This window comes from Aulostomus chinensis, chromosome 14 (genome assembly GCF_037954235.1).
Source record: "Aulostomus chinensis isolate RoL2024-O1b breed Wild chromosome 14, RoL_Achi_v1.0, whole genome shotgun sequence".
NCBI lineage: Eukaryota > Metazoa > Chordata > Actinopteri > Syngnathiformes > Aulostomidae > Aulostomus > Aulostomus chinensis.
In genome coordinates this window covers 8,377,521-8,405,436 of record NC_141333.1, presented here as the reverse complement: position 1 = coordinate 8,405,436, position 27,916 = coordinate 8,377,521, and the positions used below count along the sequence as shown (strand labels likewise).

The following is a 27,916-nucleotide window of genomic DNA, read 5'->3' as shown; positions in this document are numbered from 1 at the left end:
TGTGTGTGTGTAAAGTTGCACATGGTCATATATCCATGTGCAGATGAGTCTTTCAATCCACTTGTTGTGTGGGAAAAAAACATGAAAAAAACAGTATTTTTTTGCGTCATCTCATCTCTGTACACCAAAGACTTGCAGACACAGCACAGATAAATACAGATACCCATACACTCACGCACTTTCAGGCTTCCTCCCCTGCCTGCATTTTTCTTCCCCTGCATTTTTTAAATAAAAAGGCACATGAATAAATAATGAAGAGGTTGCTATTTTGGACCTGATGTTACCACCCGTTTTGATTGAATCCTATTTATAAACTTCAAATAAACTCTCTGAAACCTTGTTGCTTCTTCATACTCAGCTCTGGGGTTTCCATAGCGACACAGGGCCTCTTAAGCCCTGATTTTCAGTTGAGAAGAGCCAGACAAACAACGGCAATGGTCGACTACAACCAGGAGAGGTGCAATGGCACAAGTATTGGTACCTAGAACTTTCATTGTGGAGCTTTCTGTTCGAATAGTTTGAGTTTGGCTTTGTTTTAATCACGGCATGTGCGGAATGTCTGAGCGCAGAACTCAGCATTTCCCCCCAAGCAACTTTTGCAGGGGGACAGATGTTGTTTGTTCAGCCACCCCACTAAACAGCCGCGGAGTTAAACCAGAGCTCGAGGCTCCTCTCATGTCATCAAAAATCTGCTGTTCACAATCATGATAGTTTCTAAATGGCGGCTCAGACCAAAGCCTATATTTAGGCAGTGCTCACCTATGATTGCTGATGTAGCTATGTCGAATGAACACTGAACAGCTCTGCATGACATTTCAGCAGCCACTTGTTGACAGTTCACACCCAATCAATCATAAACATCAGTTTTTAAGAGCAGATGGCATCAACAAAACATACTGACCAGTTACTCCTTTGTTCCAAATTGTAATATTATCAGGTTTCACCACGATCTCGCCCTGCAGGACACTCCGATGTGCGCTCTTTCAGATATTTTGTGGCCAGCACACTGTTAGTGACTTTTTTGTTAATTCTTTGGAAATAAGAAAAGTGCAAACAATCTAGAAATACAGTAAATACGGACATGAAGACACTAAACATCCAGCAGTATTTATCTTTAAGCTTATTTTCCTGTACAAGCTATACAGTGCACTTTATGAAGGGCAGCTAGTTTGGTTAAGCTGATGTTTTCTTTTTGAAATCGTGACTAATGGTATGCGGGGATCTTCATAACAGCTGACGGATCTATGTGTCACAGGAAACAGGCGAATTAATTATGGCATTCACACGAACATCAGATCTGTGTGGGCCAATGAGGAACAACCATTCATGTATTCGCTGGAAAAATGAATACACATTTGAATGTTTTCCCCAGTAGTGCTTTTTTCATTTATTACACTTTTTCTCTGCAATACTTCAATGGAGCCCAAATGGAAAATTAGTTTCAACAGCTGTTTCATGACAAACCAACTCCTAAAATTTGCATAGTGGCATCATTTGTTTTTTTTTCCATCTATTTTTTTGTAAATGTAGCTAAAAGGTGTTCTATATTTATATGGGGAAAGTAGCTGTCAGTACCTTGGAACCACAGGGGTTTTCCCAAATTAACACTGTAGCTGCTGGATTAAATAATTAAACTGCCCCCCACATTGAGATTTTTAGAGATATTCTATCGCTTTTTCTACAAATATTATTTACTGACCACTCTCCTTAATCATACACTTGTTGGCTGACTATTTACTAAACTCAAGGCCTGACTGGCACAAGCGACGTCACACTGCCCAGCACATACTGTACCAGACACAGCGACTTGTCTTTTTGATCTCCTCCCACCCTGACAACAGCAGCACGGCTAACAGCTACCATAGAGAAAGAACTAGCAGGATAGCCAGGAGCCAGTCGCTGGAGCATCATGACTAAATAACTTCCTAACGTAGTCTGGGGAGTGTATGAGAGTCACTGCCTCAGGATTGAAAGAGAGGAAGGAGGATAGAGGGGAGGTGCAATGGGGGATAGGAATTAAGATTTTATTGATACCATTATAGATTCTGCTTATCCGTTTGATTCTTCACCACTTTCTAACACATTTCCAATACAATCAATAAAAAGGGGTGTGTCCTAAAGTTCCATAGTATTAATATTTGGTAGTAATTTGGAATCCTATGGGTAAATTCACATGGAAGGTATTGAAAATAAACAACAATGTTTTGCAGTTTATGAATGGGTGATGTAATTGTCACGATGTATTGTTCATGTGTGCAAGTATTTATTCATTTGCAAAATGTAACTCTTTATTCTACATGATAGAGTTCAGACATTTTTGGAGCTCAATTGTTTAATTCTAAAAACTTACCATGGGCAGGATTTCTAACATGAAAGTGGTGTGACATATCACATCAAGTTCAAATTAATCAATAATCAGATTCCTTAGCTCCTGGTATGGGTGATATCTCCTGTAAAAGCCTATGATTCTTGTCTAATATATCATTTATATGAAATTTAGAGAATACTGTTCAGACTCCAGTAGCTACAACAGACATACAAAGTGGTAGTTATACACGCTCAATAGGAATTGTCAGAAAGGTTTACACATTGAATGAAACAAAATCTGTCGTTTTTTTTTGTTAAGATCATCATATATGAAATGTTTCCGATGTATGGGAGAAAGTACTATATTTTCCACAAGGTTTGCATCATGGCCTTATATAAAGATGAAACTCTTCTCCCTCTATAATTTGCCACGATTACTCTGCGTCCATCTACTGCTGATGCCGTCTCAAAGTGTTTGTGTACATGTCTGCTTATTTCTGCAATGATAAAAGGGCTCTGAGCATGCCAACCTCCGCCGGAGCACAGGAGGCTGGCAGCTGGGCCCCGCTAGACAGGAGACTGGCATTCACACAGATTTGTATTACTGCAGTATATTTATGAAGGACTGTATTATTTATGATGTAATGCATCCCCAAGCCCACAGCCCCTGCAAAGTTACCCTTGATCCCAATTCTAAACCAAATCTGAAGGTGACATTTAAAAATCAGCTCCCTTTAAAGATAATACTTTAAAACAAATAACTGTGAGCTCTTACTCTTACAGATACTCTTTACTAAACATAGGTTTTCCAGAATCCTTTTCCTGACGAGGCACAAAGAAATGAGTCGCGATGGTGCTAAAGGATCAGGTACGATCACATGATTCCGTTTCAGAGTCAGACAGTGAACTTTACGCTACAGAAACAGAGAGGGATGATCCAACAAAGGCTACAATGACAACAAACTGCAGAATTGGTGAACTCGAACAGAGGAGTGGAGTGGTTACCTGCAATGACATCAGCGCAGGCATTTGGGAGAGTCAAAGCACTTAAAGAGAGAGAGATGAAAGGCAAAGCTCTCAGTCAAGTTGTGACTCATGCAAAAACAACTGCTGTAAACTTTCTTTGATTCTGCATTTTAGGTATTTTCTGACAATATTATCCACAGCACCCTGTGAATGGTGGGCCGACACATCTTCAGCTTAGTGTTGAGATATTTTGACAGGGTTCAGGTCCACAGGGAGCCACAGCCTTCACGCTAGATAGACACTAACCTCTTGGCTACCATGGCAATGAGAGACAAGTGCCCTTCAGGCATTACTACCTTCTGCTTGACCCTGACCCCCACTATTGCTTTCATCCTCAGCCTCTCTTGATCCCCCTGGAAACTCACACCCCACCATGTGTCAAGGTGGAGACATCCAGGCAGTACTGTTGGCGAATTTGTAACGGAAGTGACAAAAGATGCTAGGAACATATCAAAGTGTACGACAGTAATAATGTACAATGGACAGCCAGAGTATAAGACCAACAATGTGCGGATCAACTTTTCAAAGATCAACTGCGGTCATGCAAAATGTATGAGAGTGTGTTAGTGGTGTACGGTTGTATGTGTGTGTCCTCTTTATGCCATCAAAGGCTTGCGGCTCCCACCATTAGCACACAGAGGCAGGAACTGACTTCCCCTCAAATTATGACTTCCCCACCTCAAAGAGGGTCAGGTGGTCCTTTCTAAATCAAGACGGAAAGAGGAGAAGGAGGAGGAGGAGAGTGGCAGGATGGAAAGGGAAATAGGAAGTGAGGTGAATGCTCCCATTTGTGGAAATAAAAGGGAATTCCTGAGATAGAGGAGGTCATGAATACTGAGCAGGCCTCGACTTGAAAGATGCTTTTTGGTTTTGGCTATCTAGTGAGTGTGGAAGTAATGCTTTCTAGAAAGAAGATGACATGCAAAACCAAATGTCGAACAGAGAAAAAAAAGACATGATTAAAATAACCTCATAAATATGTTGACAAAAGAGATTATTGGTGGTGTAAGATTTAAATATGGCTCTCTTAAATTGAAATACTTACACATACATAAATAATGCAGCTGCGTCATGATAATACAAACTGTTTGAGTACTAAACGTACAATAAAGGATGTATCAAAGAAGCAGACAAGTGTTTTATTTTTGGAAAATTTGTTGGCATGGACATAAAATGAGCTAAATCAGTTATTATGGTTGTGATGGTATGTTTGTCTCTGCTAGGAAATAAAACCATGGGTATACTGGGTCATTATAGAAGTTACAATGACAAGATGGCATCTTTCATCCAGTGTTTTTGTCTTTCTCTACCATTATTTTCTGTTCATTAGATGGAAGGCAAAAATAGGAAAACCATCCATGGGATAACCAGGCACTGAGGCTTCCTCCCGCATTCCAAAGACATCAAGAGGGGACGAGGCTGATTGATACTCTAAATTGACCGTAGGTGTGGCTGTGAGTGTGAATGGTTGTCTGTCTCTATGTGTTGGCCCTGTGATGGACTGGCGACCCGTCCAGGGTGAACCCCGTCTCTCACCCGAAGGCTGCTGGGATAGGCTCCACCCCCTGCCACCCTTAACAGGATAAGCTGCAGAAAATGGATGGATGGACGCAACCAACATATCATAAAATGAGTGTATGCCTAATAAACTATGTATACATGTTTGCAAAGGAAACATTTCCCACTGACTTTGAAGGGGAACAGCCCACATGGCTTTAGATTATTCAAAATTTTAAACTACTGGATGATTAATCCATCCATGAAGGATCCATAGGATGAAATTATCAATGCGCACAAACACACACATCTGCATCACACATGAAAATGAGTTTATCAAGCCATCTTGTTGAATAGGTGTTTCATTAGCAATGGCAGGTTCTATTCATTATTGATGAACGCTTGAAGAGGATAAAAATCATCCATCCATTTTCTATTCCACTTTCCGCAAATGGTCGCGGGTGGGGGTGGAGGTGGAGGTGGGGGGGGCCCTGGAGCCTATCCCAGCTGACATTGGGTGAGAGGCGGGGTTCACCCTGGACAGGTCTGTCGCAGGGCCATCACCGTGGCCTTCAGCAGGGCCATCAGGAGCAATTAGTGGCTCAGTATCTTGCTCAAGGATACTTCAACATGGTCATCGGGGGAAGTGAGGATTGAACCAGCAACCCTTCAGTTGCTAGAAGGCCACTCTACCTTGAAGTCATGCTGCTCCCGGAATGAAAATCATAATCACGCAAATTAATATTCCTCAGATTCAACACATAAAAGCTGAGTGATGATTGCTGCCACAAAAACACACACATTTCACGAAAGCAATACACACAGAAGGTGAATGCCATTTATTTTCACCTTTATTGAGTCGGTAGCAACAGCAAAACCATAGCCTTTGGCAACTTTTCAAAATAAAAAAATAGATACTGTGTAATTTAACACACTGCCTCCTAGTCAAAACATCAGAAGCCTAATTTACCACAAATGGGTACGCCGAACTTTTTCTAAGAACGTGTCTGATTTTTTTTTTTTTTTTTTGGCTGTACAAGAGGTTAGAAACAGGTACACACAATTTACATACAGTATACTCATATACAGTATATTGTGTAAAGGTTAAAACATAACTTAATAAATAAATACATATTGTCCTGTGATCAATCAAACCCTATGTACTCAATGCACTTGAAAGTAAATCTTTAAACAAGGAAAGCTTTGATTTTCTAACACTTCAGTTTGGTCAGTGTCATATAGACAAAACAAGTTAACTTGAAAATATTCATTCAGTGGCTTCTAGATCTTTGAAACCCTGAGCCAAGACACACATTTCACAACACTACAAAAAAATGTGTCATCAGAATTCATATTTGAGCAAATTCTGACTAAATATTGTAGTTTCCACGTACTGTAAACTGTAATATTCCAACTTTTACATTATATGGTAACAACTAATTTTAGGGTCTATTTAAGAATTTTGCTTTCTCTTAAACAGTATATTGTGTGTGTCACACCGTGTAGATAATACAGCACTAATTCAGGTCTCCTAAATTGAATCTACAACCCCACTGCACTATGCTCCAGAAGAGCATCAAAAACACATGCTATCAAAATAAGATAAAATTCAAAACAATATCTTAAGTCTAGTATTTGACAAAACTATGTTTCCCTACAGTTATTCTTCATATATGCCAGGTTACTTGGCTACAGAAGGGAATTCACAAGACCTAGACAAATCTCCTGTCTCCTCTAATCTCACAGATATGATGTAGACATCAGACAGTAGAACAAGTGGGTACTTCAAGGCAGAATTCAGACAAAATGTGATAAATAGATAACTTGACCATTTATCCCTCAAGTGGAAACCCGTCTGAATGTATCACAAAGCCATGGAAAACAAACTCCGATGACAATGTACCTTCAGATATGTACATGGTAAAAGTATGGTATGTTTATGTACCACACATGTAGCTGGAAAATATTTGTTTTTTAAAAAGTGCAGCATGTCCATGTAACAGAAGTACTTCTCAACATCTTTTTTTTAAACTTTTCCTACAAAATACATCTTTAGGCACGTATACAGAACAATCTGTGATGTATAAATGCTGCATAAAACAAAAAGTAATATTATATAAACACTGAATCACTCCTGACAATGTGATCATGTGGAAAATGAATGCTGAGGATCCCACAACAAATAAAAATCTCATACTCACTCCTACCTCACTTTTTCAACCTCTATATTTCTCTCAAACGCCAATAAAGAAAGCAATAAAAACATAAAATGGCAGTGCCGTAACCTGTAGAGAAAAGTGGACAAATTCCTCGCGCCTGTAACGTCCCATCAATGCTTCGTGTCTCAAACCTGCATTCTTACTAATGGCCAACAGGAGGCGACTCCACCAGTTGCAAAAAGAAGTCAATTGTACAGAATAACTCATTTGCCACAGCTTCATCCAAAACCACGAACACAGTTACCCATGGCATCTGAGCAGCCATTTATCAGCATTTCACACATTTCCAAAGCTACAGAAATGTCAAAGGCATTTGTATGCCATCATACCTTGACTTCAAATCAAAAGTATCACACTCAAATTTTTATGTATGAGTACTTTATCCATCTTCTTATCCAAACATGGTCACTAAGGATGACAGCCAGTCGTATATGAACCAAGGAATGGCATCGTTATGGTTTTGTCCACTTTTGTATACAGTATATGAATGGCATATGCAGTGTAACCATGAGCACTTACAGTCTTTGAAGTTCACCATAAGGTACCTTCAACAAAGAGAGAGCTGAGATGTCAGTTAACCAAACACAGCTTTCAAAAAAAAACCAATGTTGTACTTACATTCATAAGGTGGACCAAAAAAGAACAAAAGATGGGTCATGTCATGAGGCTTGTTTTTTCCCCCGCATATATCAGTAGCAAACTGCTAAAGGCTCAAAGTCTTTCTGCCTGTCTTGGTCAAAATTATTCAGTGCAGCTTTGACTTGAATGACTTACACAGGTGTGTGTTAATAGTGATCACTGAATGAAACATCAACTGACTGGGTTTGCTGTTTGGTTTCTAGCGTTGACATATACTGTATGCACAACAGGCAAGGCCTAAACCACAGTTTACCAACACTACTACATGAGCAAAGAGGGAAATCATCATGTAATTGGCTGTCGTATGTTGCTGTGTTCATGTAAAATCAATTATGCTTTGACAATGATCCAATGATACAATTTACAAGGTAAATTGACTGTGAGAATTAGAACCAAAGGCAGTTTTTAGGTAGATTTAAAAAAAAGAAAACAGACACACACACACACGCACACACACACACACACACACACACACACGCAAGAACATCATCTGCATATTATATATTAAAAGCCCCACATTGGGGAACAGTCAGCAAGTTTTTACTGAGTTCTGAAAATACAGTAAAAGAACACAAGATTGTTTTTTTTAGAGGGATACAGTAAATGCCCAATTTCCACAAGGAGTTGAAAAACAAAACAAAACAAAAAAACAAGTATTAAGCTGTGCTCTGCCCTTCCTAATACAACCTCTGTTGCTGGGATAATAAATGCCATTTTAAAACAAACTTTTACAAAAAAAAAAAAATAATAAAACATAAGTAAACCCAGCGGTTGACTAAATGTTTTCTCCAAAATTTTTCATTTAGGTGTTCAATTAGTTTTCAACCTCTATGAAGGGCACAGTTACTATTGTGTTCGGTCATGTAACTATTGAGATGTCTGTAAGACATTCAGGCCTTTAGTTCAAGGTGACCTTTCCTGTTCAAATTCAGTAAAATAATGAGAATTGTCCTGCCAGTGGTTTGACAAAGTACCACAAGATAACCTCAAACCTTTAATCTCAACTAAGCAGCAGTGACAGGAAAGCGTGCAACTTCAAAGCACAGCTAAATCTTCACATTGGCATATTTAAATCTTTTTTTTTAAACAAATATACTGTCTCTTTACATCATAATGTGAAATTTATATTTAGATAATAAACTCTAATTTGTTATCTCTGTTGTTTACTCACTATTCAGTATACATGTCCTTTCATAAACAGGGGGGAAGATGAGCTTCGTATTTACTTGCTGGTTAGAAACGGATGTCATGAGCACTCATGCATAGCGGAGTTAGCAGAATACTCATAACAGAGCCGTATCAGGAATGCTACACCAGCGATGGGAATCTTGGCACTGATGGGCTATTTCATAAGGGCAGGGGGGTGGGGGTGGGGGGTGGCTCTAGGAAACAATAGTGCTGGAGCATCAGTTCAATAATATATGGAAACTAATCCAGACTAAAACCTATGTATTCGTATACAGCATTTTGGAAATAAGGTGCTTTTTAGTTGGGGTGCATAAATCAAGGTACCCCATCATAATCATCTTATTTTAGTTGAAAACTTTAATTCGTATTTTAGGGATTATAATTCATTTAAAATCTGTCAAACTGAAGAAAAAAATGTATTTGGGAATATATTAGAGCTGTCCCTTTTGTCTCAGCAGGCTGAAGGGGTGTGACACTGTCTTTTTTGATTGGCAGTAGCTGCCAGACTGCCAGTAACACCGTAGGGAAAGAGAGATGAAATGAACAAACAACTATTGCCACAAGTCATGGGTAGACACTACAGTGTGTTGTTAGCAGGGATTTTGAAGCGTAAGCGCCACACAGCATCTAAACACATCGAAATGACACTTGCATGTACATTTGCATTTATGTGCTGCAGCTGAGCAACGCTGACAAAACATGCAATTGAATTCTAGTTAAAGGTTTCACCACTGCTCTTACATGTATAAATACTTTTGCAAAACTACATAGTGCATCTCACTCTTGTTCCAACTGCCTAGATCTTGTGTTCAGTCTTGGCATCAAATAACATAGCAAAGGACTGCTCACTTTCGGGTCAAAAACAGTCAAGGCAAAACACCATTAGTTAATTATTAGCAGCATGATGGCCGTCACTAATTGTCAATGTGCGTGTTTATTTAAAAGATTAAAAAAAAGGGAGAAAAAGCTGAAGGATGTGTTGAATAGCTTGACTCTACTGATGGCAGTAAGAAAGTATGCCAACATCATTTCAATTCACAACACTGACCAAATATATCAGTGTCAATGTTTAATGTCTGCTGAAATATTTATGAATTCTAGGGTATCTTATAGTTTTGTCTTCCCACCAGGTCTGGCCTGGCTGACGACATGCAGTAAAATGGAAGGCCCGAGGTGGCCAGAGTGAGCCTTAATTCTGTCTGATACACAGCTGTGTTACATACTGTATAGTAAAAGTATACACAGAGTGACCATCTGTCTTTTTTTTTCTTTTTTTTTAAAACCCATCTATCTCAATCAAAGGTTATAATGTAACAAATCATGCTGTATTGAGACTAGGGTGATCACTTGTGTAGACATGTCAGTACAACACAAATTATACATCAAAGCCCCACGGATGTAACTGAAAGCTAACTAGCAGGTGAGGCTCCAGGGGTCTCCTCATCCTCTAAAAGTCATCCCTTCAGATGGAGCACGAGTTTGCCCTTTTCCTTGGTTTTGGCTCCCCAAAGTCCCTGTCATCAGCTGCACAATGACTGAAGGAACATATTGTCTGTGAGAGTCTACGCATGCCCAATCGGAACACACTATTGGACAGGCTGTAGATGACACAGTTGCAAAAACTGTTGCTAATGGCCAGCCAGGTGGTGATGAAAGAGAGGGCAGGGCTGTCTAGAACATGGGAGCTCTCTAACAGGAAGTAGATGATGTAGGGCAGCCACAGCATATAGAAAACACTGGTGATGCGGAAGAGCACCATCGCATAGCGGCGATCTGGTCCATGCCCTCCATGATGCCCACTGCCACCCTCACCAGTTTCCATCTCCTGGCTGGGAAATCGTGCCCGACGTTCACTTATCTCTCTGTTGTGCTGCTGGCAAATACGAAAGATATGATAATAGGTGAAACAGACCACAAGGGCGGCAGGTGCATAGAGTAAGCATACCACAAAGCCTGTAAAGAGGGCAGAGGTGGGCCAAGAATGAGCACACCACTCAAAAATATCCCCATGATAGCCTGGCTTTCCCCATCCAAAGAAGGAGGGCAGGAAGACCAGGCTGGAGTAGACCCAGATGAGGGTAATGCATCCTCGTAGCCGGCATGGCGTCACCAGCTGGTTGTAAGACAGTGGTTTAGTTATGGCCAGATATCGGTCCACACTGATACAGGCCAAACAGGCCATAGAAACACTTTTGAGAACAGAGATGACATAGCTGAAGACCTGACATGTGATGGGCTCCTGGACACTTGCTGGGTAGTGAAGCAGAGACAAGGTGGGTACCAAGCAGCTAAGACCAACCAGCAGATCAGCATAGGCCATAGTCTGGATAAAGTAGCTGGTGGTGTAGTGGTGTAGCAGTGGGGCACAGTGGAACACAAAGATCACCGTCAGGTTCCCCGCAATGATGAGCACTGTAAGAAGTACAATGACGGCAGTCTCCAGGACACAAGCCTCTAAGCCTTCATTCAACCCCCAGCCCAAGGGACAGGAGTGATTGGGGGCTCTGCCAGGAAAGACATCTCTTTGGCTGCTGTTGGCAGTGAGCACTGGGTCCGTTGTCAGTTCAGACTGATTCATTGTTATGGGTGTTATCCAGGTGGGTCAGGTTTGTGATGTGCCACCCATAAAGCAGCATGAAACTGAAGAACTGCCTACCTCCCTCCTACTCTTCTCTAGGGCGTCTGCAGCCTCCTTCAGTTAACAGAGCTCAATACTCCCCCTCACACACTCACTCTCTTGCACCCTACTTTCACATAGCTGGGTCTCAATCAAATGAACACTGACTGGGAAAAAAATCAATAAAGCCTTTCGGAGGGTAGGACAACCCGTTTGGCTCTCCTTTTCCAATCACTCATGGTTAGAGGGGGTAAAGTGGGTAGCAGTCAGAAGTAGTGAGGGGGAAAAAGCATTATTCCTTCAGTAAACCTAAAGAAAGGTAACATTAGTGTTGAGGCAGGCATCTAACCCAGCAGGCATCCCTGCTGTTTCGCCTACCAGTCTGTGGCCTCATCTCCAAGCTCTCATGAGGGTTGCCACGAGGAGGCTGAAGGCATGAGCTGTTTTCAAAAGGGCATTAAAGCATGAAGCAAAGCAGAGTTCTCTACTGTCTTGTCAAATCCTCAGATGGATTAAAATATGCCACGTATGGCTCCCATTCCACAACTAGAGTCAGAAAAATTCCAATGACTTGAGTTACCTTTTAAAAAATATATTTTGGGCAGCAATTGCTTTGGGGAGGAAAACCTTTGGAAGTCTCTCTTGGTATATACCAAAGTCTGAAGACGAATTTTCCATCCATCACTGTGAATCACCCTTCAACACCATCCAAAGTTTCACTGTGCCATGGGTGATACTGTGTTTACTATCTAACAGTAGGCTTCCCTTATTTTGGTGGTCCTCTGGTCAGTGTCTGGAGCCCATGTATGCCCAGCTATTGTCTGAATCAAAACACAGACACTGGCTAGAAAAACATGGGGATCTCCGCAGGAGATAATGTCACAGCTCTCTCAGCACACATGGCGCTGGGGGGGAATGTGTTTATGAGGCATCCCTGGGCAGAACGAGGAGGAAAAAAAAACAAAAAACATCAAAATGTCTGAATGACTTTTGCCACAAAAGTGATTAAAAGTTTGGATCCAAATGAGTGAACATGCTCCTCAGTGTTCTAGACTGCCAGAAAAACAAATGTAAACCTCGAAAAGCTGATGGCGTTGAATATCAGACTCCGATAAATGCAGGTGAAAGGACTCTCCAGGAGCTATGAGAGGCCACCTGAATAACTCAGTGCTCCACTCACTTTGACTCCTCAGCAATCCTGTGGCAGACACTTGCAGAGAGGGTGCAGGAACCAGTCAACAATCCAATTTTCTTATGCCCCAAAACTTGTCGCTTGCATTTTTGTCACATTCTGATGGTTTGGCAAGGTGGAGGCTTAGCACATTCTCCTCAAGTGCTTAATGCAACCATAGATCTTTCAAATTGCCTTAGTCCTTTCTGTTTAGTTTTAGAGGGATGAGATCCTATACAGTCTCGCCTTTAACTCCTCTCGCAGTATGTCTGACACCCTGAACAAAACACTAGCAGCACAACAAAAGGGAAATCCACTCTGGCAGCATGAAGAAAAGCCCGAGTCCCAGTCGGAATCCCAGTCTTAAGCACTGTCCTCAGTAAACATCCCACTTTAATTCCGTTAACTCACGTTTTAATATATAAATCCACAGATCCTGGCATACAGAAGGAGATAAACATAAATGCATGAATGCTGTCAAAAGCAGCAATTCAAAAAAGGATGACTGCACTGATGGAAATGTGTTAAATCTGCAGCGAACGAAACGATGGGACGAAGAGCCCCTCAGCCCTGGTGCAGTGAGAAGGATAGATGCTGTGACTGGCTTACACTTCCCTCCCTCCCTCTCCACACAGTCTCTCTAGCTTGCACACTCAATCTCTCTCTTTTCACACACACACACACACACACACACACACACACACACACACACACACACACACGAACCCTCCCTCTTTCTTGCTTTCTCTCCCTCAGCTTCTTGCTTATCGCTCGCCTCCTCCCCTCCCAGCTGCACCTGAGGCTCCCTGCCACATTATTCTGTCTGTCACACTAGCTTTCTCCCAGAGGTAAATTTGGATACATTTCCTATTTACATATTACTTATCCCTCACAGTCGATTTTCTATTAACTAGAGCCCCTCCTTCTTCCCCCTCCTCTTTTTCCTTTTCTTGTTTCTTTCCCCACCTCTTCCTATCAGTATCCTTCTCCATCCTGTATACAGTCGTGTATCTTACAGCTATAAGCCTTAAAAACAAGTCTAATGAATCCATAGTGGGGATAAAACAACAACACAATAAATCAAAAAATTCCAGACAGTTGTGGTAATCATTTCAAAGGTTTCTTACCATTAAATCTTTTAGTGCAAGGCATACAAAATGTATGGGAATATTGTCCAGCATCAAAAAAAGTTTGCAAGTTTGAAGGAAGTAATAGTGCACCAGAGAAGTTTCAGCCATATGCTGAGAATTGACACAGCAACAGAAACATTGGCGAGTGTTTGTACAGTAAGTGCACAATTTTCTAGATTTGAGAATGCAGTAGGGGGGTTTCTGCCCTACTAGAACTGTTGAAGTCACAGTTCAGTCAAAACACGTCTCCTTTGAGGTTGGTCAGAAACTTTGTAGATGTGAGTCACAAGCAGATCGATGTGGCTGACAATGAGGAGGAGTGCAGCGGACAGACGCTGCCCGAGGGTGCTCCACCTATACAGAGTGAGGCTGGCGGCTCTGTTAATGGGGTCGCTGGTGTTGATGGCCCTGTGGCCGGGCTCAGTGGTTTGTAATAATATTTTATTTCATTTTTCATGACCTCGCAACTTCATTGCATAAACGACGAGAAATATGTTGATGTAAGAACGTGGCCATTCCCTAGGCCTTGAACACAATGTGACAAATTAGGAAGCTGTGTGTGGATTTCTATTATGTCACATATGCTCTTAAAAATAGAAACTTTAGAGAGGCTGTAATACGTGCTTAAAATGATGCTGGCTTAACTGACACTGATTCCAGTGGAATTCTTTCTGTAAGAGAGCTGAGGGAGACTTGGTTGAAGATGGTCTGTATCCATAACACGCAGAAAGAAAAGAGGGAATCACTGCGACGCTTATGAGTCATCTTTCTTACCACCATATTTGTGCAAAATAGTGCAACATGTCCTTAATTTTGGTTGTGGTTTTCAATGTAGATCTAGTTGATTTCATATCAATACTTTTTGAATATTTTTAGCCCATCTGGTGATGTTTTCAATAGAATATATTATCATACCATACAACAGTAGCAAGAAGGGGTTTGCACACACTGTCTTCTAAAAAAAACACTTTAATACGATCAACGCTTCTATCTCAGGACCTTTGTAAGTTAGTAAGTTAAGACATTGTCAGTTGTTATGTACCTAAGATACTAAAAGTATGCAGTATCATTTTAAATTCACACTGTCAAACACTGAAACCTAGCGTGGGATAAAATATCACGTGAAAATAGTGTACATTTATTAAAATGTTACAACTCACATGTTAACCTTCTCCAGGGGACAACAGAAAGGGTGCCAGTGGTCATCAATGTGACAATGCCACTTTGTTTAATCACTATACACTGTTAGCATGTACTGTAATGCTCAGGTATATAGGGAGACACTCAGCCTTCATAATACCACAGAACATCTAATCCCTCTCCAGTCTCCAGGTTCAGTGACTCATTGTTGCCTCTTGAGGACCAAGGTTGTATTATGAGACAAGACAGACCACAACTCACTTGATGAGGTACAAATTAGACATTTAAGTGAAGATAAATAATCTCTTCATGGAATTAAATATTTGTTGACAATCTAGAGGAATGATAAAACAGATGGACCAAAAAAAAGAGTAAAACTAAAAAGAAAAAAAAAAAGTTACGTGAAGACAAAGAAAATAACCCACAGTCGTGTTACTACAATGGAAGGAGCCAGTCAATGGAGATCTCTCAGCATAGTGCACTTTAACTTTAAAGGTGGACACTGATGAAAAACACGACCAGAAGGCCACCGTTAATAATTCATTCTGCTCCCAAACAAAGCCAGCAGGGTCACTTGGAAACAAAGGTGCAGGCTGATTCACATTTCAGTGCTTCCCAGCATCCCGCCCTCCTCCACCTATGGGCTCCTGCTGATTCCAGTCTCAACAACAGTGTGTTGGCATAAGCAGGGGGGGTTATAGGTGTTTAGGTGTATCCACAGTGACTTTTAGAGACTAAGGATGTTGGGGATCCACCATCTTTTTCAGGTACACTTAAACAGGATCATGAAACTGCGTGATTGAGTGAATAATGTTCATCTTTGCAGCTTCCTTGCTCACTGGGGCCATAAAAATAATGCAGTCAATGAATAAAAATGAAGCACATGACAAAGTTGACTGCAACAGATAATACTAAAAGGTCTATCAGCGGCTGTTGAATCCAGTTCATTTAGCTTTTCAGTTTATTCCAGAATCTGGTGCATTTTCAACCTCAGACTTGAATGTTTACCAGAGGACATGTTGGTCTTCATATACTGTATTTCTGGTTCATAATTTGCAAGGAAACATATAACAGTAGGGAGGGTTAGATTGGATGGCTGATATTTTGGTATTATCTATATAAAAAACAGCATTATTCTCATCCATCCTCCACCACTGCTCTTAAATCAGAGGTCACAGGTGTAGCAACACAAGCAGGGAGCCCCTACACTTTCCTTTCCCTGGCCACATTGAGGAGCTCCAACTGGGGGATCCCAGAGTGTTCCCGGGCCAGCGTGAAGATGTAGTCCCTCCACCTGGTCCTAGGTCTGCCCCGTTTTATGAAGTTTGTACAATAAGATGTCATCAGATGGATATCTACAGTACCACAAAATTTAAAATGGCATTTTAATACTTAGTAAGCCTTAACAAATACTACTGTAATGTTCAAACTTACAGCCCGCCATACCGTGATTTATGCAACTAAATTGTCATCTATTGTGCAGCCCTTCTCCTCTGTTATTCTTATTAAATTCATCGATGTCATGACTGAATAACTATCACAGTAGCCTTCAGTGCCAAGCTGACTGTTTCTTTTCATCACCATGTGGTGTTCTGCACAGCACTCTTAACTAATACACTGGATACAGAATTCCCCTACCTAGTGCTCCTAGTAGTCCGGGCCTGGTTGTTAGACTTGAGTATACTTATATATGTCTACACAATAATGGGATCCCAACTCTGGGTTTTTGCAATCTTCTCTCGGTGCCATTGAGGCGACTGAATATGAAGGTACTCGTGTAAGGCAGTACTGGTGAATACTGTGTAACAAATACAGAGTGAGTGAGACAGGGGGGGAGGGAAGTATTCACGATACAAAATATGACCGCCCTGCATGAGGAAAACAGTAATAGCTATTATTATCAACGTTAACATGGCAACAATTTATCTTGCATACTCTCAACAGAAAAAATAAATCTAATTTCACCTCCAGTGCAATGTCACCAGGTATACTGCTTACTCTACGCTTGCCACAGTTGAATGGTAAGGAAGAGGTAAAGGTCAAAGACCGGCTGCCTTGTGAAATCACCATCGATCATCTTCATTTAATCTCACACCACATGGCGGTGAAGACCTGTCTGACCGCTCAGGTCGAGATATTTATATTCATTATTCTCTTGCTCCTATTGTCCTTGCAGCATGTAGGTCATGATGCATCTCTTACTCATATATGAGCGGGAGATGTAAACAGTATCTCTTTGTACTTTCATAAGGTATTCTAATTTCAATGAAAAGCAGAACTAGATGAATACTGTTTCATATATCTTGGATTAATGAACAGAGGATCATCCTATTAAAAGCTCAGTCAGTTTACACAAGAATTTTTGGGTGATTTATAAGTGAGTCTACACCATCTTCATCTGTTTTTATAATTATGCAGGTCAAGGTTGAGCTTAATATGAGCACTTTTGAAAACACAAACACAGCCATTACATTTCTTCCGGGGGACATTTGTCTGTCCTGTAATATGCATTTGCCACCACTGCATGTTCAGTTAATGAATTATGTTATTGGTTCTTTCTTTCACACTGGGGTAACGTTAACTTTTTCCTCTGTGGCTAAAACTGAAATTTAATTCAGATTCTAGCACATTTATTCACATAGGGGGTACAAACTGCTTCTGAGTAAAGGAAGAGGCAGAGTGCTCCTATAGCTGTGTGGGTATAGTCACTATGGGGACTGAGACACAGAAGTGTTGTGACCAGAGGAGACGCTGGAGGCTGGATCTCCTTAATCCGAGCTGTCATATCAGTGTCAGAATGACTGGGAAGCTTTGCTAACACACACAGTATATGTAATCACTACAGTATGGCAGCACAATTACAGATGTGACAAATATCTTTAGTCTTCTAAATGTTTTACCTCAACTTCTAAACTATGTAATGTACGCAAAACATATTAAAAGAAAAGTTTCAACGGCATGAACATCAAAATGTTACAGGATGCAATAAGTGAAGTATCTTTAAACCTGAAGAGATGTTTTTGGATAAAAAAATATTCTTATTTTGAAAAGGCAGATACGATTTTTTTGTCGTATTCTCTTTTCAAAATAGACAGATTTTTTTCTGAGGATGTGGAGGAAAGGAAGTGTGTCCTTTTATGGTGCCTACTGGGCTCTTGCTGTGGATATGTGAACAGGGGCTGGAGGGCTGCATTATGGAGAGACAAACAAAGCTGGGGGGGGGGATGGGGGTTGCTGTGAATAGACCAATGATGTAAAGAGGGGAGAATGGCAGTGGTGCTGCTTGGCCGTGTTGTGGACACGGAGTGCAGCTGGTCCCTGCAGATACTACGCAGGAGGATGGGATAGTGGGGAGTATGTGAGTGTGCATCTTTGTGTGAGAGGCTGTGAGTGACAGGACTTCAGACCCTGAAGGGGATTTTTTTTCGTCCATGAATGATGGAAGACCTTACACTAGTGGCAGAGCACACAGCGTAGCCAGTGGAATTATGGTTATGTATGAACATCATGTGTGTCTATGCATACTGTTTTTATAACTACATGTGGAATATTTATCCTCCAAAATATCGATTTACTACAATCATCATGCATGTTCTTGCACCACATGGAAAATATTTCTTGAGTATGTTATTTACCCTCGTATTTTGGTCAAAATGATTATTAGGAACAAAAATTAAACCATGCACTGTATCCTGCACACTACTGTGTTTTCAGTGTCCATAATGACTGCTGCCAGTCAGTGAGAAGAATCTTACTCCAGGGCTTTTACAGAAGAGAGATGATGTTCCTGTAGCAAGGATTTGCTGCAGGCAGAACAGGGGTAATGTTATTAGCCAAAGTATAGCAGTATATAGACAAAAACAATCATTCAATAATGTATTCTGTAAGGTAGTGGATGTCATAGATAGCAATGTATGATGATGGCTCACTCTCCGGAGGAATTCTTTGACTTTTTCAGATACTTGGATCAAAAAACTGAGCTTATGAGGTGGCAAAACAAGCACTCTTAAACAATTACCATCTAGAATTATGTTACAACAGTTTACAAGTTGCTGGCTTTAGCATTTTCACTTACAGTTGGAACAATTCCAATAATTTCAGTCCCTGTCAGTCAGTTCAAACCATAGACAGCCCATGTTGTAAAATACCAAACTGTAAGTCTCCAGCTCCCTAGATGGTAGAGTTATTGCTTTTTTATTTGAAATTCAAAGTGTCATCCATATGAATGTTGGTTTAAAAAAGCCTCAGTGCATTAACAACCCAACAGGCAAGGCCTTGCTCTCCAGCCTGCAGTCGGAGGGGACCTTGTGAACAACCCTGGTATTGCATGCCTGTTGCAGCATATTCAAACCTCAGTCTCATTCTGCCTATAAACAGAAGTTACTGTTCTGAGGACCAGGAAGGCTAATTTTTTTCAGGCTCTTGGAGCCTCATTCTACATAACAGTGCTGTATCTCATATTTATGATTCAGACACAGCTCATACAACTCCAATAGTGACTGCGGTGGTTGCCACAAGGTTGCAGAAGTAGAAAGGGAATGGGAGTGTGTATTCATAACAGACACAAACATGGAACATACCCAGGTTCCAATTATCCTAATATAAAATGCTTAATGAACAAGAGCAGAATGTTAAATGAATGGGCAAAAGGATAGAAAATTGTCATGGAGACAACTTCAAGCAGGGAGATGTCCACAGACCCTGGCAGTTACCATGGTAGCCCATCTTCTGTACATTGTACTCCATGTATCTGGGTTATCAGGCGTGGGTGCAGTATTATTCCAGCTGGGCTGCATGACTGATGCTACCAATGATTGTGCACCAACGTTAAATGTCATTGCTAAGCTGGCACCTGGCCTAAATATGATTCATCATCACAATGTAAAGAAAAATGCAGGCCCAGCCTACAAGTCTCTTAGATTTCATTACATCTTACGTGGGAATTGTCTTAAGAGTTAAAGGCATCTGATTAAAAAAAAACAAAAGGTAGAATTTGAAATGATTTTAGAAGTGCAGAGACACTTTGTTCTGCATTAAGCATCCGTGTTTTTCTAACAACAAAACATGCTGTGGTCCCCATGCGTGCTCAGGGTCATGGCTTCATGGGCTTGACCTTATAGACCACTCAGATCATCAGACCTCAGTCTCTTATCTGTTCCCTCCACAAATCTAAAGGTGACTTCACCCATGGGGACATGTGATTGGGGGTGGCTTAGTGCTTTGTAAAACCTGTGCATCACCATATTATGGCAAAATACAAATATAGGGTTGTGTGACGAGAACCCATTTTACAATTCAAATTTCCTCCTAATTCATACAAATGTTGTTGTTTTTTTTAATTTTCAATTCTACATTTAGTACCTGAAAGCAACATTTGGAACATTAGCATTTCTGTTAACACATGTAATTATGAACTAATTCAATTAAGTGTCGCTTACAAATCTGTTCAACTCCCACCAACTCCCACTGCAGATTTCTTAACCTGCTGACTTTTGCCCAGTGGAAAGAGCAGCTATTATTGCAAAACAATGTCCTTGAAAGACCTTCACTTTTATCCAGAAAAAGACTCTTTATGGCCTGCTGTGGTAAACTGCTGCTCCGGGCTTCTGATTACGGCCATCGTACCTGTGGAGAGATCCTGACCTCTGTTAACAGACTGGCTGTGCTGTGGCTGAGATTGGGCTTTGGAAAGACAGGCCAGGAAATGGCTAGCTGAGCTTTTTTAAGCTGTGAGTTCAAGCGTGGTGGCACACCTTGGGCTTGTTCAGCTCTGGGGAGACGAAAAGGTTGTTCAAATGTCACTAGAAAACCCCCAACCCTGACCCCCAAACACAGTGCTGCACTAGCCGAGAAAGCAGTATTTTGTGAATGTCTCAGATGCCCTGAGGTCATGGTGTGTGTGACAGATTTTGCATTTATGACTCTGTGTGCGATGACTATAAATGAGAGCAGTGTGGGACTGGACATGACACTTGCAATCAATGATATCATGCTTGCCGGTCACAGGCCAGGAGCTGCTACCTGCTCAGGAGGTTAGTCAAACCCAGTGGTTATCACCTTGGGAACGAACCCCATTAAAAGGTCACACGATCATTTTAGGAGGATTGCGACATGATTTATAGGCCCAGAAATTGTATGAACACTGTCTTAATTTTCTGCTAGCAGAGTACTGGATGTAGTGTTACAGTGCTTACTCCAACTGTGCTGATTTCTCAGAAGCATCTGCCACATGAGTTAATGTATTGAAGAATTGATGGCAAAACAAATGATCTGTTGAGCTCAGAGAATAATTCTGTGGATCAGCTCTTTGTTAAACTACGCACTGTTCATGTCAGTGAATTATGAATAGGAATCACATAATCTTACACTCTCATCAGGTAAAACAATCCCTGTCTAGATTCGACTTAAGAAAGTTGACGGGTCACACATACAAACACTATCAATCATGCGTCTGTGCTTTAAATGCGTTTGAACAATTTAATCTGAAATTTACATTTTTAAACACAAATCTGACAAAGACGGGTCTAAATAGAAATATTTTCTTTGAAGCTGATAAATTTGCTGAGCCAGAAGGGCAAATGATTAATGTCAAAAATACTTGTTCAAGACGTCTGATCAGTTTCATTGGGGGAAACCCCTTACTTCTGTAGGGTTACTTCATGACGTACTTCAGGTAAAGGTTAATGCACATATAAATTATACACTTTTCACTGATGAATTTGAACCTAGAAGCTGCATGAAAGTAAAAATTCTTTATAAACAAAAAAAAAGAAAACTATGACAAGCCAAATACAACCAACAACTAAACCAATGCATTGTAGCGATGTAGCTTTAACACTAGAAACCAAACCTGGTTAACCATTCTTCAGATGTAGATTACGAACACAATGCCTGTCTAGAGCCCCTGGTGATAGAATGCACTGATTTACAACACTTACACCCCTTCCATAAGGGTGACAGTCCAATTACTTAGAATTCAATCAACATTAATGTTGTCACTGAGCCCAGACAATAGACATTAATAAGCTCCACATCACTCTCACTATTGCCGTCATTCGCCTCCATTGCCTCCTTCCCTCCCTCCTCCATATTCTCTCAGTTCCATTCATTTGGTACAGCTATTAATAGCCCCGGCCACCCAACTATCAATACCATCACTACTCCAGCAAGACGAGGATGTGGGTGTGTGCCAGTCAGTGAAATGAGAATAAATTATCTGAACTACAGGTCTTACATAAGGAAAGACGAATAGAGGCACAGAAAAATATGGCTCATGAAGGGGAAAAATAAAGATGAAGAAATGGTAGATAGGAGGGAAGATGTGAGGTGATACAAAATACAAGAAAGAAAAGGAAAAAGTACAGAACTTGAGAGAGTGAACATCAAGAGAAATATCAGCGCAATGTAACTGATAGTGAGGGCAACTAACAGACTGAGGAGGATAAAGACAGAGATGTGCACAGTAGGTAAAATAATGTGACACAGAAAAGAGAGATTTCTCATGGCTCGCCTTGTGTTTACACATATTGCTTTTCTCCACTCCTCCCTACAGTGACTATGTCGTCGTATTTATGGTTTCGACATCCTTCCTGCTCTCCATTTTTCTTACTAGCTTATTCTATCCTGCCACTGTCTCTCCTTTGCTCTGCTTTTTCATTGTGGGAGGTAGATTCATCAGTCTCTCTCTCTCTCTCTCTCTGCAGTACAGAGAAAGACTATTGTGTTATCCATAAAAGAGAGGATCCTTGTCTTCTTTGTGTGTTTATATCACCTCCTCCCCCAATGGCTGCTGCTGTCTGGTCCAGTGGGGTTTTGTTATTCTACCTTCTGATTTGCAAAGCCAAAGATGGATCACAGATCTGAGATGCCCAACTTCACGAACAGAGATCCTGGTTGAGGCATTATTTCATATTCAACAGATATAGACATTAAAACTGTTGTGAAAGGCGTTGCTGGTTTAATGTCAATATGAGTGCAGATCATTTTCACTGTCTCACACCGAGTAGACCTTGATTTGCTGCTCAGCATAATTCAAAAGTCAATGTAGAGGTGGAATGAAATTTCCATGCGGGCAGATGCGGGCGAGGGCGTATAAATCAGAGTAAATAATTCCTTCATGTGGGCTGCCGATGGATGACATATTGATTTGGTAGATGTTGAAGCCATTCTGCATATCACTAATAGCAAAGTTTGCTCTCTTTTTTTTGTGGAAGTTTTAATGCTGTTTTGTGATAAAAGTAAAGACTTACTTGTATTTCCTGGGGTAGTGGCAAACCAGGAGGATTTAAAAATGCATGGTACAGTTTTCTCCCATGTTTCATATAAATCGGAGTCTGCCCAAATTCAAGGATCTATGTAGTGGAAACTGTTCAAGAGTAATTGGGTTTTTATAGAACAAAGTCCCTTACATTGAGAGGGAGATGATCAGTGCTCTGGCTGCAACAGGAGTTTGCATTTTAAACCCAGCTGGGATCTTTCAGCTAACAATTTCTTTTAGCTTTGATACATTCCAAAATTTAAGGGGTGGGAGAGTTTGAAAACCTGTTTATAGTCATATAAACCACTGTTGATATGTTAAATGGTGGAAGCTGCTATGCAAGAGCCAACAAGCTGATGAGGAGCAATTAGAGGTTCCAGTTCACTTCTGCACAGTCTGATGGGGAATCGGAGATCGAAACAGTGACCCTTTCACATTGGGCAGATTTTCTCACTATATACCAACATCAAGAGCTGTGCGTGCCTGACACAAGCGGTTTATATCTGAGTTAGTTTGAAGCCCAGTGGGGCTCACACACACCAAAGCTTTTCTTATGCGTTTGTACACAATGCCTGAAGATGAAGTTTTGTTATTTGATGTTGTAGGATGAGAAAGCAAGTCAAAGTAACTCTAAGACTACTCCTGAGCCAATCCTAAGGATAGGCAACATGAAGCCAAACAAAAGCCAGTCCTTTCATCAGTGCGTTTTGCTGCCTTTTGCCTTCCTCAGCCTGCCACTGTCTGAGCAGCTCATCTTTGGAAGATCATTTCAACTGTCTCCAATGGACACCGAGAGGAAGGTGCCAGAAGGAAAGACGCACAAGGAACCTGGTACCAAAAATGAAGGGAGAACCTTTGTTGCTATCATACATGCCAGTAGGCACAGAGGGTGGTAATTAAGTTGTTGGCGTGGCAGCCGGCAACTCAGTTATGAAAGAGACCTGCAAAAGCCCTATAGATGTGTCCCAGACACACACTGGCAAGAAAAGAGGAGGTTTTTAGAGGGAGTTGTGCCTCCTTGGTTTATGTGGGTGCTCCTTTACCTTGGTGATGAGGATACGGTAGTGCTCAAGCAGGTCGTGGTTGTCGTGGCAACCGGCCAGCAGCTGCCAGACTTCAGCTCTGAGTGGTTCGGGAATGCCACTGCGGACCAATGAGGGCAAACCCTTCGGACGACAGGACAGGTTCCCATGCCTGACACACACAAACACACAAGGACAGGTTGTTTCATAACCTCACTGTAGTGAACACTACTTTGAATTGCAGCTTAAAAGATGTAATATTTGTTTTAGCTAAAGTATAAAGATGACATGTGGGGTAACAATGTGAATAATGTACATGTCAATCAAGTGCAGACATACTTGCTCTGAAGTGCCAACAATGCACCGACACTTATTTTGTATTATTCATAAAGTGGATCTCGTTAACAATATTAATAAGCTGTACATACATACATAGAGTACATTCACTTCAGACATGCAATACCTTCACTTTGAAAGCTTCCCACTGACTGCTGCTGTCATTTCACCTGTTTTCTACTACAAAAGTAAAGCTGAAGTGACCAAAGTAGTGAACAAATCACATATACAGTTTCAATATTGATTAACAGTGTTGTCGTCTTCGCAAAGATTCTTTAACGAGTGGTGGAAATGAAGTTGAGTGAGAGATGTACACTAGAGTTGAAACTACTCTACCGTACTGTCATCGTGTTAATCTTGACAGCATTTTCTTTCTCTCTCTCTCTCTCTCTCTTTTTTTTTTAACTTTTGTAGCTTTACCATCTATTGAGGATTCCTCCCCACGACTCCAGGATCTTTTCAGGGCAGTCTTTGGAAACATCTCCCGTCCCACTGGAGATTTCACTGTCACTATCTACAGGAAACACAAATGCACATTGATATTATCAGACATTTAGTCTCTAAAGTGGATCAATCCTGATGTCTGACCTTTGGCCACATGGGAAGACTAAACCGGTTATCTTTTACAAGGCCTTTTAGGAGCCGTAAGTACTACGGTCAGTAAAAGTCAGCATGCCTTGTTTGATCTTGAAGATGTTTCAACACTTTGGACAACATCGCAGAAGCGGTTCTAATGGATGACAGTGCAGTTATGTGACAGCCATCAATAAACAGGCATACAGTAAAACCTTACTGTATAGCCACACCATAAAAAAGAACCATTATACTTATTTTCTTCTTTCTTGCCAGGCAGACACAAGACAATGAGCATGTAAAGCACTAATGGCTGTCTAGCCTCTAGTGCTGAAGAGATGAACCAATCCCCCGACAAAACTGACTGCTGGAACAAACACACAGATTCAAAGTATGTCCACCACGTACACTTTTGAACGTGCAGTTCAAGTATGTTCAAGTATGATGTGTTACGATGCAACCAGAAGGGCTAACAATCCAGGGACACATTTGGCTCCTCAATGGGTATTTTTACTTAGAAAAACATCAAGTTTGACTTGATGCCAAAGACATTTAACATCAGTCTATATGATGATGAAATGATTAAAGACTGACCAAGCCAAAACACAAGCGCAAAGACACGACACTTACAATACGGTATACGCCAGTGTCAGTCCAGATGTGCCACATACAGTATAACCAAGATAAATTAGGAAATTCATAAGTGTATGCCAAACGGTTATCCCATAAATGCTTGCCTTTATTTTTATTAGTTTCATCATGACATCTCGATGCATTGCAGAAATATAGTAATTGGTTTCAGTTTTAAGAGACACTTAACTTTAAATTTTTTACAACTGAATGCAACTGAGAGTGAAACAGATATTTCAAAGCTGATGGAAATATGACAAACTGGAAAATGAGGCCTTGATAATAAATAATGGATTAAGATATATTCTTCTAGGGCAAGCAGCCTTTATTCTCCATACAGTGCTGAATCTATCCATCATCACAGTCTTATAACTGCTCTTTACCTTTCTATGAATGCTCATGGGGCTCCTTTCAATTTGTTCCAACCCCAACAGCTAAATCACGTGGCGAGGAATGCCACTGCAAACTTACCAGGTGATGAAAGGAACCGTGAAGACGGCACACATTACAGTTACCTTTTAATCTGGACAGAGGCTGTGCATTCACTAAGGGATTACTTTCAAATAGGATCTCTCTCATGCTGAAGCCACTAGTGGATTGGAAGGAAAGCAAGATGTCCTACTAGTGCAGAGAAAATCTTTTACATAGATATCTTAACTCTTAAATGTATGTTTATCAAAATTATTCATTTTCTTAACTGAATGTCCTTGAATACATTTACACTTTTTTTTAATCTGACATAAATTTACTAACTCAGTCAAGCTTTTCTCTAATTTGATGTATTGTGCAGATACACTATGTATAAGTATATATATATATATATATATATATATATATATATATATATATTTGTGTGTGTGTCTATATGTATGTGTTGTGCTCGCACAGATGTATTAAAAAAAAGACAATAAACACAATAAGCAATAATCACAAAGCATACGATGAATGGAAAAGCAAAACAAAAAACAAAAAAATGAAGCGAGAATGTCAGTTTCAGGGCCACTTGCTACATTGAAGCCTCCAAGAAGAAGAAGAAGAAGAAGAAAAAAACATTAATTGAATGTGTGTGCGCCTGCAGCGGTGGCTTCTACACTGGGAGTGTATTCATTTCTGTACACAATGAGGCTGACCTCAAGCTCTATGGCCCTGAGTGTCTCCATTTTTCAGCTCTGGGGGCAGAGAGGGGCGTTATAGAAAAAGCCCTCTTGAATGGCTCCCACGGTGCCAGTTGAAAGCCGTCAGCTCCATCCTTGGCAACTGACTTGTGACTTCGGGCGGGTCTGTTTTTATACGCGGTAGGGACGTTTTTGCCTCTCGATCTGTTAATACCTTTTGGTGCTTCAAGGTGAAAAAGTAAGACTGCTGGGGATGGCCAATGTAAAGCAAGCAGGGAGAAATGCAGGTCAGTGCCTTGTATTAGGTGCTCCTGTGCTGCTGTTACACATTTTGATTTTTACAAAATCAATTCTTTATCGACTAAATGCTTACACACGAGATTTGTGAAATTGTTAAATCAGAAGCAGAACCTACTACTGTATATGCCACTGCGGTGCTTTAATCATCAGACCAGGAAGGTTCCCACATTTGCTGGACTAAGTCACCTGTGTAGTTTCTGTCAGGGATATTTCTTTGTATTTATACGTAATCATGATTTTAAAAATGTCAATCTGTTTCATGCCTGCTTTGACAATTGAAATATTTAAATAAATGTTTGTCCTGCTGTTGTGAAAAAAATTACTTAACACAATTTAAAAGTAAAAATTAGGAAAACTTAACCCATATAATAGCTACATGGATACGGAAATTTATACTACTACTCCTACTACTACTACTACTACTACTAATAATAATAATCTATACTTACGAGCCGATGGTCAGGTAGAAATGCCAGTCCTGTTTATATTAATGGGCTGAAACTGGGTCGTGTTTGGGAACCACTTGAGTGCCACTGCCAGTGCTGCTGCTGCTGTTTTCCCTCTGTCCTTTACTCTCCTCTGGCAGGTTCCATAACTGATCATGTTTAAATTCAATGAATCTGACATGGCCTAGTGACCTACTGATTACAACACCTGCTTCATAACCAGTTACATGGCTCAATTCTGGCAGTGGAGCTTTGTTGCATGACGCTCCCCATTTCTCTCCTAGTTGTCCTATTGTTGCTCTA

At 40.7% G+C, this 27,916-nt stretch overlaps 2 protein-coding genes across 2 annotated transcripts in view; both read right to left on the bottom strand.

Annotated features, from left to right (window-relative positions):
- The window catches only part of rabgap1l (RAB GTPase activating protein 1-like), a 94,999-nt gene that overhangs the window by 47,980 nt on the left and 19,103 nt on the right, over window positions 1–27,916 (bottom strand). The window contains exons 12-13 of the mRNA XM_086225275.1: window positions 24,970–25,063; window positions 24,235–24,385 (exon numbers count right to left, since the gene is read on the bottom strand). Coding sequence (XP_086081401.1) covers window positions 24,235–24,385; window positions 24,970–25,063 — 245 coding nt within the window. The remainder of the gene's footprint in view (window positions 1–24,234; window positions 24,386–24,969; window positions 25,064–27,916) is intronic.
- On the bottom strand, window positions 5,476–13,233 carry gpr52 (G protein-coupled receptor 52). The gene has a single exon (XM_086225278.1). It carries the CDS (start codon window positions 11,452–11,454, stop codon window positions 10,339–10,341), a length of 1,116 nt encoding a protein of 371 aa, XP_086081404.1. The 5' UTR covers window positions 11,455–13,233; the 3' UTR covers window positions 5,476–10,338.

Excerpts from the sequence above, each read along its gene's own strand:
- gpr52 (XM_086225278.1), bottom strand. The coding sequence starts at position 11,454 with ATGAATCAGTCTGAACTGACAACGGACCCAGTGCTCACTGCCAACAGC.